The sequence below is a fragment of the Podarcis erhardii genome (genome assembly GCF_964252035.2).
Source record: "Podarcis erhardii genome assembly, chromosome: 8".
In the NCBI taxonomy this organism is placed as follows: domain Eukaryota; kingdom Metazoa; phylum Chordata; class Lepidosauria; order Squamata; family Lacertidae; genus Podarcis; species Podarcis erhardii.
Window position 1 is genome coordinate 86,400,660 of NC_138499.1, and position 21,300 is coordinate 86,421,959.

At 44.0% G+C, this 21,300-nt stretch overlaps 1 protein-coding gene across 4 annotated transcripts in view; it reads right to left on the minus strand.

Moving 5' to 3' along the window:
* Nucleotides 1-17,745, minus strand: part of MTA1 (metastasis associated 1) — a 72,773-nt gene extending 55,028 nt beyond the window's left edge. For 3 of the 4 annotated variants that reach the window (XR_014159054.1, XM_081872722.1, XM_081872724.1), the window contains exons 1-3: nt 17,695-17,745; nt 5,141-5,208; nt 3,176-3,269 (exon numbers count right to left, since the gene is read on the minus strand). Coding sequence is in view for 2 of the 4 variants with exons in the window: in XM_081872722.1 (XP_081728848.1) it covers nt 3,176-3,269; nt 5,141-5,208; nt 17,695-17,722 (190 nt within the window). In the remaining 2 variants the exon portion in view is untranslated. Of the gene's footprint in view, nt 1-3,175; nt 3,270-5,140; nt 5,209-11,295; nt 11,362-17,694 lie in introns of all 4 variants that reach the window. The other variant, XM_081872723.1, reaches the window with a different exon arrangement.
* Nucleotides 17,746-21,300: the final 3,555 nt, after the last annotated feature.

Consider the following 21,300-nt stretch of genomic DNA (forward strand, 5'->3'; position numbering starts at 1 on the left):
TACCTATCCGACGCTGACCAAAGGGTAACGGCGGGGGTAGCTGAGTTTTTGGCAGCAGTCCTCCAAGGAGCAGGTTAACAAGGAAAACCACTGATTTTATATGTATATATATATATATGTATGTAACCATCTGCTGCCTTTTTATATACATTTCAAGGTTTTTATATGTTATTTTCTCTTTTATGGTTTTATTTGCATAATGCCTAATAAAGGTTTGATAATAAAATAATAATAATAATAATAATGCTTTTCTAACAATATGGTTTTTAAAACCTTTGTACACCATTGCCTTGTTATACCATAAGTATGCATGCCAACCAAAACAATTATCATATCCTTCCAAATCTAAAATGTCTGTGTTCTCAAGAAGTAGCCAGTCTTTCAGCCAGCAGAAAGCTGCTGCTTCGTAATATAATCTTAAGTCCGGCAGGGCAAACCCCCCTCTATCTTTTGCATCAGTTAAAATCTTAAACTTTATTCTGGGCTTTTTGCCCTGCCAGACAAATTTTGATATATCTTTCTGCCACCTCTTGAAACAATCCATCTTGTCCAGAATTTGTAAGGTCTGAAACAAAAATAGCATTCTAGGCAGTACATTCATCTTAATAGTAGCAATTCGACCTAACAAGGACAGTTTCAACCTTGACCATGTTTCTAAATCTTTCTTTACTTCTGACCAACATTTTTCATAATTGTCTTTAAATAAATTCACATTCTTAGATGTTAAGTTTACCCCCAGGTATTTCACTTTTTTCGTTATTTCCAAACCTGTTTCACTCTGAAACCTCTCTCTTTCTTCCATTGTTAAATTTTTCTCCAAAACCTTTGTTTTCTGTTTATTCAATTTAAATCCTGCTACTTGACCAAATATTTCAATTAGTTCTAACACTCTTTTAGTACTAGTGTCTGGCTGTTGCAAAGTCAAAACTAGGTCATCTGCAAATGCTCTTAATTTATAATGTCTGGCTCCGACCTGAACTCCTTTAACCAACTGGTCCCTTCTAATCATATTTAACAAAACCTCCAGGACTGATATAAAAAGCAGAGGGGATATTGGGCAACCCTGTCGTGTACCTTTTTCTATAGGCATTTCTTCCGTTACCACATTGTTTACAATTAACTTTGCTTTTTGTTCCGAATATATTGCACCTATACCGTTTTCAAAACCTTGGCCTACCCCCATCCCTTGGAGATTCTTTTTCATAAAGCTCCAACAAATGTTGTCAAAGGCTTTCTCCGCATCCACGAAAATTAAAACAGCCTTTCTATTAATGTCAACTTCTAACAGCTCCAAAATATCGATAATGTTCCTCACGTTGTCTGACATATGCCTCCCTGGGAGAAAGCCAGTTTGGTCCTTATGAATCTCCCCTAATAACACTCTCTTCAATCTTTTTGCCAAAATGTCTGCAAAAATTTTATAATCCACATTGAGTAAAGATATAGGGCGGTAGTTTTTAACCTGGTTTTTTTCAGTCTCTGTTTTCGGTATAAGTGAGATGAAAGCCTCTTTCCACGATTCAGGTGCCTTTTTCCCCTCCATAATTTCATTGCAAACTTCCTTTAATGGTTGTATTAATCAATCCTTCAGCATTTTGTAGTATCTGGCAGTCAAACCATCTGGTCCTGGTGATTTTCCCAGTTGCATATTCTGAATGGCACCCTCTATCTCTTGTTCTGTTATTTTCTCATTCAAGATCCTTTTATTTTGTTCTGAAATTTTTGGTAATCCATAGTTTCTAAGGAATTCTTCAATTTCCTGTTCGTTTACTGGCCCTTGTGTATATAATTTCCTGAGGGAGAAAGGTTGTTTTCTGCTGCTCCAGAGAAGCGGACACGGAGCAATGGTTCCAAACTACAAGAAAGAAGATTCCACCTAAACATTAGGAAGAACTTCCTGACAGTAAGAGCTGTTCGACAGTGGAATTTGCTGCCAAGGAGTGTGGTGGAGTCTCCTTCTTTGGAGGTCTTTAAGCAGAGGCTTGACAACCATATGTCAGGAGTGCTCTGATGGTGTTTCCTGCTTGGCAGGGGGTTGGACTCGATGGCCCTTGTGGTCTCTTCCAACTCTATGATTCTATGATCTGTTGGAACTCAACTCTGCCAAGAATGTAGGGTCTGACAAATTCCTCCATTGTCTCACTGACAATTTCATTTCCCGAGGGTTGAAGAAGCAACAAGGGGATCATCTATCTTGGACCTGGTCCTCATCAACAGAGAAGAACTGATTGATGAAGAGGAAGTGCTGGAAGCCTTGGGAGAAAGTGATCATGTTCTCCTGGGTCTCATGATACAAAGCCAAGGGAAAGCTGAGGGTAGTCTGATATGCACTCTGGACTTTAAGGCCGATTTCAGAAAGCTTAAGGGACTACTGGGTGAGATCCCATAGTTGGAAATACTCAAAGAGAAGGAAGTCCAAGATGGATGGGGATTTATTAAAGGTAAAATATTGAAGGCAAAAAGGCAAAAAAAATCCAACAAGAAAGAAAAGTGGAAGGCATCTAGAAAACTGGTGCGGCTGCATAAGGAGTTTACAGATGAGCTGAGAGTTAAGAATGGCATCTATAAGAAATGGAAGAAAGGAAAAATCACAAAGGAGGAGTATATGCAAGTAGCCAACAGTTGCAGGGGGAATGTCAGGCAAGCCAAAGCTCAGAATGACTTGCAACAGAAGTTAAAAACAAAGGTTTCTTCAGCTATGTTTGAAGCAGGATGAAGAACAAGGTCCTCTGTAGTGGAGTAGTGGAAAAGGCGAAGAAATGCTACTGGGTAACAGATAACTGCTCAACACCTACTTTGCCTCTGTCTTCACCCAAAAGGAAAGCAATGCCCATCTGGTGATAACAGAATAAATGATGGAAGGAAGGAGCTGCAGCGCAAGACAGGAATAGAGGTGGTAAGGGAACACCCAGCTACTTTAAATGAATTCAAATCTCCAAGGCCTAATGAGCTGCACCCAAGGCTGCTTGTGGATGTAATCTCAGAGTCTCTGAGAGAACCCCCAGGATGGCACATGAGGACTGGGGAATCATTCTGTCTGGCATGCTTAAACATTTGTGCAGACGAAACAATTGGAAGAGCACAACACTGCGTTACATCCAGCAGCTCCCTTTAGCATGTTATTTAAAACTAAGTCAACAGTTTATCATTTAAGTTAATAATATAGAAAGCTTACTTGCATGTTTGTCAGCCAGTACAATTAATGTGCTTGAGATGTCCCTCCGTCTATAGAAACACACCACTTTTGCTTCTACGTTTCCATTGGCTGTCTGTCATAGTGAGCAAAATAATAATAAAAATTTAATTTCAGGTGAGAAGCTTAAATGGTAGGTATTTAAATGTGGCTTAAATGGTAGGTATATAAATGCTTTATTACTAACTATACCACAGAACACCAATACTAAAACCCAAAATTGAAGCAGAATGCAAATTTTATAATACTCAATTTATAATGTACTTAGCAACCAAATGATTTCATTTTGATTATTTTTCTTTGCATATTAGTACACACGATCATTAGTGAGTGAAGAAAAAAGGTCCGATGTAATATTCTAAACGTCAAACTATATTCTGCTACTATAGATCTTAAGTCAATTTTCGAATAAAAACCTAGAGATCAGCTCTGGGGGAAATCAGACACATTAACTTCAACCTGATCTGGACAGTTATAGCCTTCCTACAGTTATCCATGCTGTCCGGTAACCTCTTGTTTTGGTTGCTTCAATTACTCAATTAATCATTATGAAATTATAAAAGGCACTAAGAATCACACAAATGGCCAGTTTTCAATGAAATTGATATAATATTTATACTACGTATACCATTGTACAGGGCTATTTATAGGACTGTCTATGAACAGGTTTTACTTAAAGCAAGCTTTTGTCATATATCTGAGTCGGCACTATGGACTTTTTATATTTATGCAATTATTTCATACTCAATTTTAAAATTCTATTACATTATCTTAATGCCCAACTATAACCATATACAACTATAGCTGTTCGTATTCCTACAAGGGAAACTGAGCAGCAAGTCCAAGTGAAATGAATGGGAAACATTTTTAAATGTGGCAGACACTTTCACTTCAAAATAGGACAATGCATACTCCCAAAGCAGCCGCAAAGTTATTTGCATATTTCTTGCATGACTGATGTCCAGAAGATATTGGATTTCAGGACAATCCCACCACATGGGGAGGTATGTGCTGTGGAGACGCAGCCTCTCCAGCATTTTGGTGAAGCTCCTGAGCATATCAGCACTAGTTTCCTTTGTCTTAGGTACAATCCAAGTTCTTTGCTTTAAGTTGGGATGGATTTAAAGGGAGGTTTAGACCACATTCTAGTCCACTGGGTGGGGTCTATGTCATCCTCCCATTTTTTTTTTTTGATTATGTTGATGGGTTTTGTGGGATTTTGGAGCAGTATATTGTGGATACCATCCCCTTGCTGTGTCCCTTTGCTGTTAGGAAGAGGTTTTCAAAGATTGTCATGGGCCTAGCTGCTGCTGACTTCACAACTGCAGGCATGTCCAAAGTCCATTTGGGGGGCCTAATCCAGCCCGCCAGTCAGTTTAATCCGGCCTCTGTGGCAGTTTATTTCCTAGGGTAAAATCCCAAAAAAAAAAACCTCAACAACTTCAATCCTAAAAAAAGGTTAACAACAACTTTGGTTGGCCCCCATGGCCCTTCACTTCATCAAATCTGGCCCTCTTTGAAAAAAAGTTTGGACACCACTGCACTACTGTATTGTTTAAGAAGGCGTGTAATTGGTGGTGTGTTAGCCAGGGTGTTTGGGTGTCCCCTAGTTTGTCTTGTATTTCTTGTGTCAATGTGGGTTTGTTATTTTTGTAAAAAGTCTGCTAGACGGCATAAGCCTTTGGCTTGCCAGGTTTTTATCTGGAAGTTTTGTGCTGTGTGGTAGAATAGTGTGTGGTGAGCAAGGGGGATTAGTGGGGATGGGTTAGGACAGTTTGCCTGCTTCTTCCTTCGATGTGCTGACCCCCTATTTCAATTTTTTTAAAATTCTATCACTTTACAAAAAGGTAATTGAGAGTTAGCTGAAAATTATAAAAACTGGTAGCAGAACTAGCAAGTACCGCCAATACCGTCAAAAGTCACTGAGTGTACTAACATATTTTTTACCTTATTGAGTTCTTCTATTCTCCTTATCAAATATGGATTACTTGAAGAGTTTTCAAAGTAGACATAATCTGGGGAGGGGGGAAAAAACCAATCTTGAAGTACAAGTTTTAGACACCTAAAGCTTATAAATAAGGAAAAATGACTACACTTTTTTTACCCACCCCCTCCCAGCGACACACATTCACACCACCTTTAAAGATTGCTTGTTTGTGCCATCATCAAATGCAATGATATCCCCCCCCACTCCCAATACTTATGCATCACTCACTCCCCATGGGCTCAGGCAGTAATGACACATCAAATCCATTCCAGCCCATAAAGGTAAAGGTAAAGGGACCCCTGACCATTAGGTCCAGTCGTGGCCGACTCTGGGGTTGCGGCACTCATCTCTCTTTATTGGCCGAGGGAGCCGGCGTACAGCTTCTGGGTCATGTGGCCAGCATGAATAAGCCGCTTCTGGCGAACCAGAGCAGCGCACGGAAACACCGTTTACCTTCCCGTCGGAGCGGCACCTATTTATCTACTTTGACATGCTTTCGAACTGCTAGGTTGGCAGGAGCAGGGACCGAGCAACGGGAGCTCACCCCATCGTGGGGATTCGAACTGCCGACCTTCTGATCGGCAAGTCCTAGGCTCTGTGGTTTAATCCTCCCCAAATTGCTCCCGCACTCATCAATTCTGGTCTACAAGCAACTTAGCTTGGACCTGCCCACTTCTGGTCCTCCCACAATAGTTAGGCAGCAATATCACTTGAGAGAAACAGCAGCCAGTCTGCATGAATGCTTTGACAGCAAAGGAGGGCTCAAAATTCCACCCTTCTCACTCAGACGGACACTTTTGCCCATTTGCCAGGTCAAAAAACATTGTTGGCAGATACAGATAGGTAGCCGTGTTGGTCTGCCATAGTCAAAACAAAACAAATTCCTTCCAGTAGCACCTTAAAGACCAACTAAGTCAGTTCTAGGTATGAGCTTTCGTGTGCATGCACACTTCTTCAGATACACTGAAACAGAAGTTTCCAGACCCTTCTATATAGTGAGAAGGTGGGGAGGGGTATTACTCAGAAGGGTGGTGGGAATGGGTGATTGGCAGATAGCTGCGATGAGCCTGTTGACGACTCTTAACGACTGCAATAGGTCTTACAGGAAAAAGCAAGGGGTGAAAAGGTGAAAAATGGCTTTGTCATGTATAATGAGATAAGAATCCAAGGTCTTTGTTCAGACCAGGTTTCTCCATGGTTTTAAGTTTGGTGATAAGTTGTAATTCAGCAGCTTCTCTTTCCAGTCTATTTCTGAAATTCCTTTGTAGTAAAACAGCTACTTTGAGATCTTGTATAGAATGTCCTGGGAGATTGAAGTGTTCTCCTACTGGTTTCTCTGTCTTGTGATTCCTGATGTCCGATTTATGTCCGTTTATTCTTTGGCGTAAGGTCTGGCCTGTTTGTCCAATATAGAGAGCTGAAGGACACTGTTGGCATTTTATGGCATACACAATGTTAGACGATGAGCAATTAAATAGTCCCGAGATGGTATGTGTGATGTTGTTGGGGCCAGTAATGGTGTTGTCCAGGTGTATGTGGCAGCAAAGTTGGCATCTGGGTTTATTGCAGGCTCTGGTGCCAGTGTCCGTGTTAGGTCTGGTTGTAGTATTATTGTGGGTTAGGAGTTGTTTAAGACTGGGTGGCTGTCTGTAGGCAATGAAAGGTCTTCCTCCCAGAGCTTGAGAAAGAGAACTGTCATTGTCCAGGAGAGGTTGTAGATCTCTGATGATGCGTTGTACTGTTATAACTTGGGAGCTGTATGTGATGACTAGAGGTGTTCTGTTATTTTCTTTTTTGGGTCTGTCTTGTAGCAAGTTCTCTCTGGGTATCAGTCTGGCTCTGTTGATCTGTTGTCTAACTTCATCTGTTGGGTATTTTAGTTCTAAAAAGGTTTGCTGTAGATCTCTTAGGTGAGAGTCTCTGTCTGTAGAATTGGAACAGATGCGGCTGTAACGTAGTGCCTGGCTATATACAATGGACTGTTTGGTATGTTTGGGATGGTAGCTAGAGGCATGTAGATATGTTTGTCGGTCAGTTGGTTTACGGTATAAGGTGGTGTCTATGTGCCCATCCTGTATTTTTATAGTAGTGTCCAAAAAATGTATTTCTTGCATAGATTGATTCATTGTTAGGTTGATTGTGGGGTGAAAATCATTGAATTTCTGGTGGAAGGTGTTCAGGGTCTGTTGACCATGTGTCCAGATGATAAAAATATCGTCAATGTATCGCAGGTACAAGAGAGGTTTGAGTGGGTAGGAGTTTAGGAAATGTTGTTCTAAATCTGCCATGAAGATGTTGGCATACTGTGGGGCCATGCGGGTGCCCATTGCTGTGCCGCTGATCTGAAGGAACAGGTCATCACCGAATTTGAAGTTGTTGTAGGTAAGGTAGAGTCGTCAACAGGCTCATCACAGCTATCTGCCAATCACCCATTCCCACCACCCTTCTGAGTAATACCCCTCCCCACCTTCTCACTATATAGAAGGGTCTGGAAACTTCTGTTTCAGTGTATCTGAAGAAGTGTGCATGCACATTGTTGGCAGAGAACAACTCAGCATAAATCATTTTTTGAATAAATAAAAAACCTGCTGCAGATTGCTTTTGCATACTGCTATGGGAATATCATTGACAGACCATATAAAAATACTTATAATAAATAATAATAACCCATACAGATGTGTGGGTTTTAGAGGATGATTCCAGGAATGGATCGAAAGGTGAGAGATTAAATTACCATATTTTTCCATCTATAAGATGCCCCCACGCATAGGACGCCCCATATTTTGGGGGCAACAACCAATCGCCAGTCCATCCTAGGCACTATCCGTGTATAAGACACCCACTGAGTTTTGACATATTTTGGGGGGGGGGAACCTAGTCTTATACATGGGAAAATACAGTAGTTTGTGAACAAGGATTAAGGGGAGAGGGGAGATTTAAAAGAGAAGGGAGGGAACTCCTCAGGGTTCTGCCAACCTTTGAGAATACAGTGAGCTCCTCCCCTGCTTCCATTTTAAAACTAATCCCACTGCCATCTCAAACGCAGGGTGGTATGGAGTTGGTGTGAGACTCCCCAAAGCCTTTGCAAATCTGTTCCTCTTTGAGATGACAGCAAGATCAGGCTTCAAACGAAGACTGCCCTTTGAAAGCATTGCCTGCACACTAGACTTCTCCCTTTGGCAAAAATTGTCCCATCGCCCCATTTTACAGGGGTGGAGCAAATTTTTGAAAGCTGTTTGCAAAAGGTGTATTTTGCCAACAACAGCTACTTGCAATGTTTTCAAAAGACAACTTTATTTCTCCCCTCCTCATTGGTTCCTCAACCCTGGTTTAAACAAACCATGAGCAGTAAGCCAGATATAAACCAATCAATTTATCAATTTGCAATAAAAGGGTCTTTTTTTAAAGGAATGTCATCATTTTTAAAAGTTTCTTTACATATTTGATGTAAAGACATGCCATGTGCCTAGTGACAGCTCATGCATCCATGTTACAAGAAAACATTCACCTGTGACCGTAATGCCCAAGAGCCTAACGGTGAATACTATAATTCCATGGAAACTGGCTATAATAGACATCAAAACCACTGGCATGTATTCAATTGCAGGATGAACTGAACAGAACATGCCTGCAGTGTGCACATATCTAACACTGGCACATACTAAGGGGTATCAAAAGTTTACAAATTGCCACAAAGATTACATTAAGAGCACTAACATGCAATGAAAAGGAAAAGTTGCCAGGGTGCGGAGGCTTATACGCTAGTGCCTTAAGCATTCTTTCAAGCAGTAAATAATAAAGGACAACAGAACAATTGAAGAAGGAGATAAGAATGCTGCAGAACACAATGGTAAATTAAGAAAATAATGTGCGAGGTGCCCAAAAGGTTTCAAAAAGCTGCACACCCCTTCAGATGTCCAACCTGCTGTTTGACTATAATGTTTTAATTACTCCATTCTAAATCATTTAGCTCATTCTGGTCACTTATGCATCAGAAAGTCCCAACCAAAAGCTTACAAAACCAGGCAATCAGTGTCACGGCCCTATCCTTAGGCAAAATGAGGCAACCACCTCAGGTAGCATATACCAACAGGAAGCCCCCCCCCCAAAAAAAATCTTTGTGTGGTAGGTGGCCTCTGCTGCCACATCTGAAACTGCCCTTAGGTGCAGTTAGAGATGGGAAGGCCTGGAAAAAAACTGGGGGGAAATGGGGGGAACCAGTTTTTTTCAGTTTTTCCACAAAGCTGTTTGGGGGGGGGAAACAGGAAAAAACCATGCAGTACTGTTGTCAGTGTTGAAGTCATGTTCAGCTACCAGTCAGGTCAGCTTTTGTGACTAGAATGGGAGAGTTGCCATCTTGCCCTTTGCCTCAGGCAGCAAAATGTTTTGGGACAGCCCTGCAAGCAAGCAACAAATCGGTTTTGTGCAGCTTTTGAAGCAATCCTCTACTCTGTAGTGTATGAGATCCCTGCATAAAGAAGTTGCTGTGTTTGTTTGCTGTGCATGCCATGCTTATATATATTTATTTTTAGATGTATTTTTAGTTTTAGATTTTATGATTTATGTGGAAATTGTTTTCCATTTGGTTGCGTACCTTTTGATGTGTTTTCTTTATTGTTCATGATTTTTGTTATGTTGGTAATTATGTAAATCTTGTCATGTTGTAAGCCGCCTTGAGCATTGTTTTAACTATGGAAAGACAGCATAGAAATAAAATGACGTTGATGATATAGCTCGTGGTTTTATACAGAAATAGCCATAAGAGAAATGGAGAAGTTTAAATTGATTTTTCTAAATTAATTTCCTCCGGGAGTGCTGATCCATAAAAAACACTTGTTACTACAGTATGAACATATTTAACTTTGTGTGTTTTAGATACAGTGGTGCCCCGCAAGACGAACGCCTCGCAAGACGGAAAACCCGCTAGACGAAAGGGTTTTCCGTTTTGGAGGCGCTTCACAAAACGAATTTCCCTATGGGCTTGCTTCGCAAGACGAAAATGTCTTGCAAGTTCCTGCGGGGTTTTTTCCCTTCCCCCTTTTCCTAAGCCCTAAGCCGCTTATCAGCTGATCCGCTGATAAGCCGCTTATCAGCTGATCCGCTAAAAGCCGCTAAACCGCTAATAGCGCTAATCCGCTAAGCTGTCAATGGGCTTGCTTCGCAAGGCAAAAAAACCGCTATACAAAGAGCCTCACGGAATGGATTAATTTCATCTTGCGAGGCACCGCTGTACTGTACAGTAATACCTCTACGAACCTTCACCCCGTCGACTGTCCATTTCAGCGAACGTCTGCAGCAAATCCACAAGTACCAGAACAGGTTACTTCCAGGTTTGCCGCTCGCGCATGTGCAGAAGCACTAAATCGCACTTCGCACATGCGCAGAAGCACAAACTGTTCCGCATGTGCGCGCAGAGCAGCGCTTTGTTGAGTATCCCTTTCGTTGAGTGTCCAGGGCTCCGGAACGGATCCTGGACTCAAAACAAGGTACCACTGTACACATACAAGATACAGAGAGGTTATACCAGTTACAGATAAACCTTCAGAGAAAGATATGACAATGGCTGCGGCTAGGCCTGAGACACTATCAAGGCTTAAACTTCCAGATTCAACCACTGGAATGCTCTCTTGTACCTGCAACCTCATCATACAAAACGCTCTCAAGATAACCCATGTTCTGCTAGAATAGACAGGTCAAGAAATGGACCAAAGCTGCAATCCTAACTGCACCTACTCAGAAGTAACTCCTATGGAATTCTCTCAGGTAAATGCAGGAATCTGAGCACAAAGGAAATCAGAAGAAGACAGTGGGTACCTGAAATACTGTCAATTTGTTCCTGACCAGACCATTAGCGTGCTGTAAAGCAATTGTCCTCACAGTAAGGAATGGAGGACTGGTGAGAGACCAAAAATTCTAATCTGTCTAGTGCTGGAAAGTTAGAAAGAAATCAGGAATCATTATTCATAGATGTGGTGTTTATGGTGGTGTTAGCTGTGAGAGTAAATAAAGTTTACAACTTATATGTACTGAGTAAAGTGTTCTTTTGAAACAGGGGCTGCTTGGCTGTCTCTGGGAGCAAGATAAAAGATCCACAGACATCCACATGAAATCTTGCCTTTGATGGGTAAGGTGACTTTCTGCGGAAAATGTCTAGCTGTCTGTCAACCGGTCAGCCCCACACCTGCAATATGGGGATAATAATACTGTCAGAACTGTATTACTGGTCATGGATATAAAGTTATTTAACCAAATTTATATACCACTTACTTGAGAGAAAGCCTCTAAGCAGTATACAAAGAATAATCTAAAATATTCATCACAGATAGCAATAAAAACAAAATTTATTACAAATTGACATAAAACTTTATCAGAATATTGAGTGTTGAAAATTACATGCCTAAGTAGAACCTGGAACACCCAAAAGAGTGTATAAATTCTAACTACTAATTCTAAATGCACTCCCCTCTTTGTTCAAAGTATTACAGTCACCTTACAAATCTTAGACAAAGGAACTTTATTTTACTTATCTATTTAAAGCATTTTTATCCCACTCCACATCTGAGAAGTTTCCCAGAGCATCTTACAGATTAATAAAAAAGCCCCTGTCCTCAATCTTACAATCCAAAAGACACTACATAAAAGGAAAAAGGGATGGGGTGGGAGTAAGAAAAAAGTAAACTCAAGTACAGTGGTGCCTCACAAGACGAAATTAATTCGTTCCGCGAGTCTCTTCGTCTTGCGGTTTCTTCGTCTTGCGAAGCACCCCTATTAGCGGCTTAGCGGATTAGCGCTATTAGCGGCTATTAGCGGCTTAGAAAAAGGGGGGGGAAAGGAAAAAAACTCGCAAGACTCGCAAGACGTTTTCGTCTTGCGAAGCAAGCCCATAGGGAAATTCGTCTTATGAAGCGCCTCGAAAAACGGAAAACCCTTTCGTCTAGCGAGTTTTTCGTCTTGCGAGGCATTCGTCTTGCGGGGCACCACTGTACTAGTTACAGAGTTCTATATACCAGAATTCATTTATTCTTCTACTTCCTCACTATCATCCAAAGGTCTGGGAGAGGAGGAATATTTGTGCCTGGAGGACTGAAAAGCTTTCAACAGACATAAACTGGCACAGAAAGCGCCTACTGAATCTATATTGGCAGGGCATTCCACAGAAATGGACCAAAGACTTGATTTCTCATTGTCAAATGAGCCTCACCACTTCACCCAAGATGCTCCTGCAGGTGATCTCCATGGTCAACCTGGAATACAGTGGTGCCCCGCAAGACGAACGCCTCGCAAGACGGAAAACCCGCTAGACGAAAGGGTTTTCCGTTTTGGAGGTGCTTCGCAAAACGAATTTCCCTATGGGCTTGCTTCGCAAGACGAAAATGTCTTGCGAGTTCCTGCGGGGGTTTTTCCCCCTTCCCCCCCCTTTTCCTAAACCGCTAAGCCGCTTATCAGCTGATCCGCTGATAAGCCGCTTAACAGCTGATCGCTAAAAGCCGCTAAACCGCTAATAGCGCTAATCCGCTAAGCTGTCAATGGGCTTGCTTCGCAAGACGAAAAAACCGCTATACGAAGAGCCTCACGGAACGGATTAATTTCGTCTTGTGAGGCACCACTGTATAAAGGTTCAGGAGATCCCTAACATATTCTGGGCCCAAGTTGTCCAAGGCTTTTAAAATCAAAACAAGAACCCTGGACCTGGCTTGGCAACACATGGGCAGCCCATGCAGCTTTTTTAACAATGGTGTCACATGTTCTTGACCAAAAGTCCCAACAGCATTCTGGCTGCAGCATTCCAAACCAGACCCAAGGGTAGCCCCACACAGACATCATTACAGTAATCTAGCCTGGAGGCTACCAATGTATGAGCTACAGTGGTCAGACTATCCCTGTCCAGGAACGGCCATAGTTGGGTGAACCACAGGAAGCTGGTAAAAGGTCTCCTAACCACAGAGGACACTTGGGCCTTTAGTGACAAAGATGTCTACAGGAGTACCCCCAAGCTATGCACTTGCTTCTTCAGAGGGAGTGAAACTTCATCCAAAACAGGTAACTTGCCAATTGCCCAAACATGGGAACCACTCATCCAAAGAGCCTGTCTTCCCAAGATTCAAGCACAGTTCATTGGTCCTTATCCAGTCCATCACTGCATCTAGACACCGGCCCACAGCTTCCACAGTGTCTCCTGATGTGGTTGTTACGGAGAAGTAGAGTTGCATGTCATCAGCATACCTCCCTCCAAAACTCCTAAGGACTACACGCAACAGCTTCATACAGATATTAAATAGCTCTGGAAAGAAAACAGTACCCTACAGAACCCAACAGCACAAATGCCAGGGAGCCAAGGAACACTCACCAATGCACCTCTCTGGAAACCACCTTGAAGACAGGGACAGAACCACTGTAAAACAGTGCCTCAGATACTCATCTCACTAAGTCAATGCAGGAGGATACCATGGTCGATGGTATCAAAAGTCACTGAGATATCAAGCAGAAGTAACAGGGTCGCACTCCCCTTGTCCCTCTCACGATAAAGGTCATCCAAAGCTGTTTCAGTTCCAAAACCAGGTTTGAATATTATTATTATTATTATTATTATTATTATTATTTATACCCTGCCCATCTGGCTGGGCTTCCCCAGCCACTCTGGGCGGCTTCCAACAAAATACTAAAATAGAGAAATCCATCAAACATTAAAAGCTTCCCTAAACAGGGCTGCCTTCAGATGTCTTCTAAAAGTCTGGTAGTTGTTGTTCTCTTTAACATCTGGTGGGAGGGCGTTCCACAGGGTAGGTGCCACTACCGAGAAGGCCCTCGGCACTGGACCTCAGTGTCCAGGTACAACGATTGGGGTGGAGATAATCAGTCTCTTCCAGGAATACCTGATGTTGCTCTGCAACTACCCTCTCCACCACCTTTGCCAAGAAAGGGGTGTTGGCGACTGGTCTATAGTTGTTACTCTGTTGGGTCTAGGGTGGGATAGCTGAGCAGCAGTCACCAATTCAGCCACCTGACCCTGGGTAGCTTTAATAAACCAGAATGGACAAGGATCTGATGAGCAGGTGATCAAGCACATCACTTAAAGTATTCTGTTCACATCTTCAGCCCACATCAACTGGAAATGATCTCACAACACCAGACTCGACATTGCATTGGACATCTCGGCTGGTACTGTTACAATAGTGGCATCTAAATCACTGCAGAACCAAGCAACTTTATCATTGACGTGTTTAGCCATTCAGTTACAGCTAGTTACTGTGTGCTCCAGAGGTTCACCCCCCTAGTCAGGAGTAATCAACCTCTGGACCATACAGAACAGCTCCAGTGGGTGGCTCCTACGAGATGCAATGAAGGCAGTGAAGTTGGATTTCTTCTGTCTAAGGAGGAGTGGAAGGAGTTTGCCCTCCAAACGCAAGCAAGGGGAGGAATCCACAGTGCACATAGCACATACCTGTTAATCTCCTTGACTGCTCCTTCGCAGGATCTCCACCACCCCACCCACATGTTCTCCAATGACTGCTCCTTCGCCCAAACTTCACACACACCCTACGCAGTTCCATGTTTCAGACATTGTGATATAGCACTAAAAAACAACCTTTGGCTGGTGATATATCGCAATGTTGAAAACCAGCTATCGCCCAGCCCTCGTTCTCACCTGCAAGATATATCCAGAAATAAGCCAAATGATCTGTTTCCTTGTTATAAAACAAGTTTGGAAGGAGCATAATTTCCCAACTCCTCACTTGATTTACATAATATATAAATCAAGCTGCCAGGATCTGGAGAACTAGAATATGACAAACCTAACTGTGAGCCATGCTGGTAGTGAGGCAGGATATAAATGAATAAAATTAAAGACTCACAATTCAGCAGCATTCCCACTCATACACCCTCAACAATTACCATAAAACCAACACACTTTTTTGTAATTTTATGTACACCGCTTAGAGATGCTAATGATTAAGTGGCATATAAATACTAAACAAACAAACAAATAAATAAATAAATGCAACAGATTGTCAGAACAGAATGAAAGCAGATAAAATGAAAAGGAATGAAAGAAGAAAAAAGCAGGATAAGAGTTCCAGCCACATCTACTTTGCTTTCTCTACCTGACTGCAAAAAAGCAAGCATCTCAACAGACACTGGGCCACAAGGCAGCTCTCAGAAGTCAATGTTCTGGCTGTATCCCAAAACAATTTCAAGTCAGGGTCTGCCTCCAGTATGTATTAATGGAGCAGCCAAGTAATTTTGTTGTTCCCGAGAGGGGGCAATGACAATAAAGATATTATTATTATTATTATTATTATTATTATTATTATTATTGGAAAACTCTTATGCTAACAACAGGTTGATCTCTCACACGCCTTCAAATAGATATTCTCTAACTAGGGAAATGATGTTTCTTTAAAAAATCTTTTAAAACACAGTTTTTTAAAGAGAAAAAAGTATAAAATTTAACAAACAGCTAATAACTAATCAAAGCAAAAGGTAAACTAACTTTTACTCTGAGTAGATACATTGAAATTAATGGATCCAAATTAGTCATGGCCAATAATTTCAGTGGGTCTGCTCTCAGTAAAACTTAGTTGAATACCTTGATGTAGAAGCCAGCAGCAGTCAAAATTCTAATTTCTGAAGCACTACCTAAATAGGTGAGCAGCGATATGGCCAGCTTCTAGCAGGGCAATCCCTGCCTTGGTCCCACTACAAAAAAGGCCCTGGATGTTATCTGGCTAACTCATACACAGAGTAGACCCATAAAAATCAATGGACTTTTGATGTGTGTAATTTAACCCTGTTTATCTACAGTGGATCTACACAGTGTGTGACTGATGCTGCAATCCGAACCCCACTTACCTGGGAGAAAACCCCACTGAATTCAACAGGACTAGCTTTTGAGGAGCCTTGGTTAGGCTCCCACTGTTAGTCAGATACCCTCGTCTACAATGCCCAAGCATATGTGGAAAAATAAAACAGGGCTTCAGCGATGTCTGGTATATTCGTGTGGGTGAAGGAAACTTGTTGCCCCTAACCACGCCTGCACTTCTGTGAGCGCTTTGCTTTGTGCCCCCTGCTCTGGGGGTCATGCACAACGCTACCAACTCTGCCCCTCACCCAACCTCCTCCAAGGGCCAGAGATGCAGGGCAACGGCTGCCTGCCCTTCAACATCAACTTCGTTGGACCTTTCCCAAAGGTTTCACAAGCTTTGAAGACACTCGAACTCAGGACACAAGGGCGAAACGTGCTAAGAGGAAAGCACGCTTGGCAAACCCTCACCGTGATCATCTCCCGCCCGGAAACCAATGTCTCCACTGTGGAAGGATGTGCGGATCCAGAACTGGCCTCTACAGTCACTTACGGACTCATTGTTAAAACCGTGTTTATGGACGACTATGAGTGATCGCCAAAGAAGAAGCACGCCTAGGAAAGCAGGCAAGTTGGCGGGTTGCGAAGAGCAGCTGCCTCTGCCTCCCCTGCCATCTCATCCTGAGCACAATACAGTGGTACCTCGGGATACGAACGGGATCCGTTCCGGAGCCCTGTGCGCATCCCGAACGGAACGTAAGACACGACGGCGTGTCTGTGCGTGCCGCGTTTCATCGCTTCTGCGCATGAGGTCCTTTTGACCGTCTGCACATGCGCGAATGGCGAAACCCGGAAGTAACGCGCTCCGTTACTTCCGGGTCGCCGCGGAGCGCAACCCGAAAATACTTATCCTGAAATGTATTTATCCCGAGGTATGACTGCATGAGGGACGTGGGTGGTGCTGTGGGTTAAACCACAGAGCCTAGGACTTGCCGATCCGAAGGTCGGCGGTTCGAATCCCCGCACCGGGGTGAGCTCCTGTTGCTCGGTCCCTGCTCCTGCCAACCTAGCAATTCAAAAGCACATCAAAGTGCAAGTAGATCAATAGGTACCACTCTGGCGGGAAGGTAAACGGCGTTTCCGTGCGCTGCTCTGGTTCGCCAGAAGTGGCTCAGTCCTGCTGGCCACATGACCCAGAAGCTGTACGCCGGCTCCCTCGGCCACTAAAGCGAGATGAGCGCCGCAACCCCAGAGTCGGCCACGACTGGACCTAATGGTCAGGGGTCCCTTTACCTTTTACCTATGACTGTATTCTGGACTGGGGGAGTCTGGAGCTCTGCAAGGGCAGGTTGGCAGGCAAGGGAGGCGAGGAGAAGCCAGTGGGGATGCCTTGCAGCCCAGGCGATGCCCAGGGAAGAGAGGAGCCAGGTCTTTCTGCACCTACTCCCCGCATTTCTTCCCCTTCCCTCTCTAGGCTTGACACGGGCCCTATACCCAGAAAGGAAAACCAGCGCGGGCAGGCAGCGTTTCCTTCCCCGCTCTCCCCGCGGGGGCGGAGGTCCCAATCCCTCGCACCGGCCAGGGAGGAGCCGGCGCCCCCTCTGGCTGCCTCGCCCTCTCCCTCGGGAAGCCCCCCACCCCGCCGCCGCCGCCGGCCTCCCTCGAGGGCGCGCCCGCCAGGCCCCGGCGCGAGGAGCAAGGCGCCGGCCTCACCTCCGACGCGGTACATGTTGGCAGCCATAGCGGCGGCGGCGGCGGCGGCGGCGGCGGAGCGAGGAAGGCCCGGCGACGGTGATGCTGCTGCTGCTGCCGGGGCTGCTTGCGCTGCCGTCGGCGCCGGATCCTCTGGAAAATGGAGACCGGGGAAGAGGGAGGAGACCAGTCGGGAGGAGGGGGCAGGGGCCTGGGAGGAGCCCGCAGACGCCGCCAGGCCGGCTCGGGCAGGCGCTGCGCGGCGAAGAGACCAGGAATGTCGTCCCCCGGGGCGCCTTCGCCTGCCCCCAGCCACCCTTCCGGGTCCTCATGCCTTCTTCCCCGGGGGGAAAGGCTTCTGGCAAGGGGCCGCCGGCCTTCTTCTGTCTTCCCCGGCAAAAGGCCACTTTGGAAGGCCAGCCCCCCCCCTCAGTTATTTAGGGCAGTGTTTCCCAACCTTGTGCCTCCAGCTGTTTTTGAACTACAACTCCCATCATCCCTGACTAGCAAGACCAGTGGCAAGGGATGATGGGAATTGTAGTCCAAAAAGAGCTGGAGGCACAAGGTTGGGAAACACTGATTTAGGGGGTCCTGAGGCCCATTGCAACCCCATGCGCTCTCCCGAGGGCGCCTAGGCAAATGTCCTTCCAACCAGGATGTGTTTTGGAAGGTTGTTTGAGGTTTCCAAGATGGCCTCGCCCAGCGCCTTTTTTCCCCTTTAAAAAAATGTTTAGGGTTACTTGGTCTGCCATAGTCAAAACAAAAAATTCCTTCCAGTAGCACCTTAAAGACCAACTAAGTTAGTTCTAGGTATGAGCTTTCGTGTGCATGCACACTTTCCTACTCATATTGAAATACCGCCCCTCAATGAGGGCAAACTTAATAGATTCACAAAATGGTTAGGGGTATGCGTACCCCTGTGTCCCTCCAGGGGAAAAAAGCACTGGCCTTACCTCTGTTTTCCAAAAACAGCCTGGATCGCGACATTTAGCTATTTGATTATTTAATTTCTATACTGCTTACTATGTTTAGAACATCTCTAAGCAGTGTACAAAAAGCTTAAAAAGCAGACAACTTAAATATTAAAAAAATTACACCGTTGCGTATTAAAAGTGTTCCATTTGGTCTGCATTTAGCCATCGAGCCTTGTCTCTCAAGTTGTGGTTGATTCACAGGAAAGCAGGGGGGTTCAATACATACAGTGGTGCCCCACAAGACGAATGCCTCGCAAGACGAAAAACTCACTAGACGAAAGAGTTTTCCGTTTTTGAGGTGCTTCGCAAGACGAATTTCCCTATGGGCTTGCTTCGCAAGACGAAAACGTCTTGTGAGTTCTTGCGAGTTTTTTCCCTTTTTTCCCTTTTTCTAAGCCGCTAATAGCGCTAAGCCGCTAATAGGCGTGCTTCGCAAGACGAAAAAACCACAAGACAAAGAGACTCGCGGAACGAATTAATTTTGTCTTGCGAGGCACCACTGTGAATGTAAGATGGTGAGTTTGTGCTGGGGTGCAGGGAAGGATTCCATTGGCAAAGGAGCCACGTTTCTGGGTGACTTTACAGGACCCTTAGTCTAAGAAATGAGGTTGCTTTGTGCTGGGGGGGAAATGGGTGGGTGGTTGAGCCCCCTCCCTCACCTGGCTGGTAGTTAGGGGGGCAAAGGCCAGAGCTGAGGTGTAGATGAGCTGGGCTAAAAGCAGGAGGCAGGCAGAAGCCTGAGATGAAGGGCCATGCTTGATTCCCACTGCAATCCGAAGCTGTGCATATACAGTGGTACCTCTGGTTGCGAACAGGATCCATTCTGGAGCCCTGTTCACATCAAGAGCATCTGCGTGTGTGCAGGTCGCGATTTGCCACTTCTGCGCATGCACGTGGCGTCATTCTGAGCGTCTGCACATGCACGAGTGGTGAAACCCAGAAGTAACCCGTTCCATTACTTCTGGGTCGCCGTGGGACACAAGCTGAAAAGACGTAACCTGAATTGAACGGAGCAAGAGGTATGACTGTATGGGAGAAGCAAGACCATATGGGGAGTTAAGGCTGTGAGCCCTTCCAGCGTAGGCTCAGGATGTGTAGAAGTATGTAAGTACGCCACATATCCTAAAAGCACTACAGTCTCCACTGCCCTTCATTCCTAGGAAATTGAACATTGGATGGGTGGGCACCTGGAACCCCTGGAATCTCAAGGCTCAGAGATTGGGGTGGTGGGCAACATTATGCTTTCCTGCAATGAAAAAACTACATCCCTCGTATGACCCTTTTCAAAGTAGTCCCCCTCATACTATGACATCTTATCTACGGGATCTAACGACTCTAAAGATAGAAGAGCTTTCTTGAGTGCACAACTGAAGGTGCTTCCTTCAGCAGTCAGGGAACCCCATTTCATAAGCATACATGTCCATGCAGAAATGGTGATACAGAAACACTGGCCCGTGTGCTTCTGTTGTAGAGTAAATAGAAAGGAAACTACGTAATTGTTCAAAGTTTCTAAAGCAAAGCAGAAGGCTTGATTTATAGTGGACAAGAAAGATTAAAACGGATGATAGGAACTGTTTCATCTTTAATCCTTTTGTTTGTTTGTTTCCTGCCACTAAAGAACGGGTGAAATCAAAAGTTAAGCAACCATCCTTAACCATGAGAAAGGAATTTGTCTGTTCTGAGAGAGCGCAGCCGCACCTGTAATTTTAAGGGGGAAACATCAAGGTGGATTGAGTAGCTAATAATATCCAGAATATTAAAAGCATCCCATGTGACAAATGTACTTTTGGATCAACCTGTGATGGTTGGTATTATTAAACAGTTGATGGCTGAACAATTAAAAGTGATCAGATCAATGTTTGATGAAGATGAAGAAAATGAGACAGAGGAATATGCTGGAAAATGGAAATGGGGAATACCCAGAAGCTACAGACCAAATTGATGAAATGTTGGCAGTTTTGGATCATGCAGCACCTAAACTGAAGGAAGCAGATAGCGATGCAGAAATGGAAACTATTCTATTAGTTGTGTGTGCGCGCTCCTTTAGTACTAAATAAAATATTTAAATTTTCACCCAAATATTGACATACAAGATCCAAATGTCATTGAGGCAGAAAGCGGGAGGGGTGTCATTTCAGAGCAAGAGACAGGATAGGTATGTGCTTTCCAATCCAATTTTATTAGTATGGCATTAGTACCATAAAATATTTCACAAAGTAGTGTACACTGCAATTTATTCCAAAAAGGCTATGTACACTTACAGTCTTGATTTAAAAACAAACTAACAGTACAATGAAAGAGATGGACTGTTAAAAATACATATAAATGGACAACATTCCTTCATTTTTCCTTGTCTGAAAGGTCACTCTGCACAAACTGCTTGCTTACTAAAAGAAGCACTGAGCTAAGTTGCCAGATCTAAGGTCTCCACTTCCCATCATTAGACTCCACTTCCTATTCTTTCTCAAAAGACTGATAAGCTACTGCTTGAGTAGCAGTTTTGAGAGAAAGGGGTGACTTGAAAATAGGAACTAAATGGGTAACATGTTCATAATTTTATCCAGTAATCAGTGGGACCAAACGGCTATGAAATGCAAGAGATATATCAAGAAATACAGCAGTTTGGTGCATTTCCTGCCAAACCAGTTTTAAT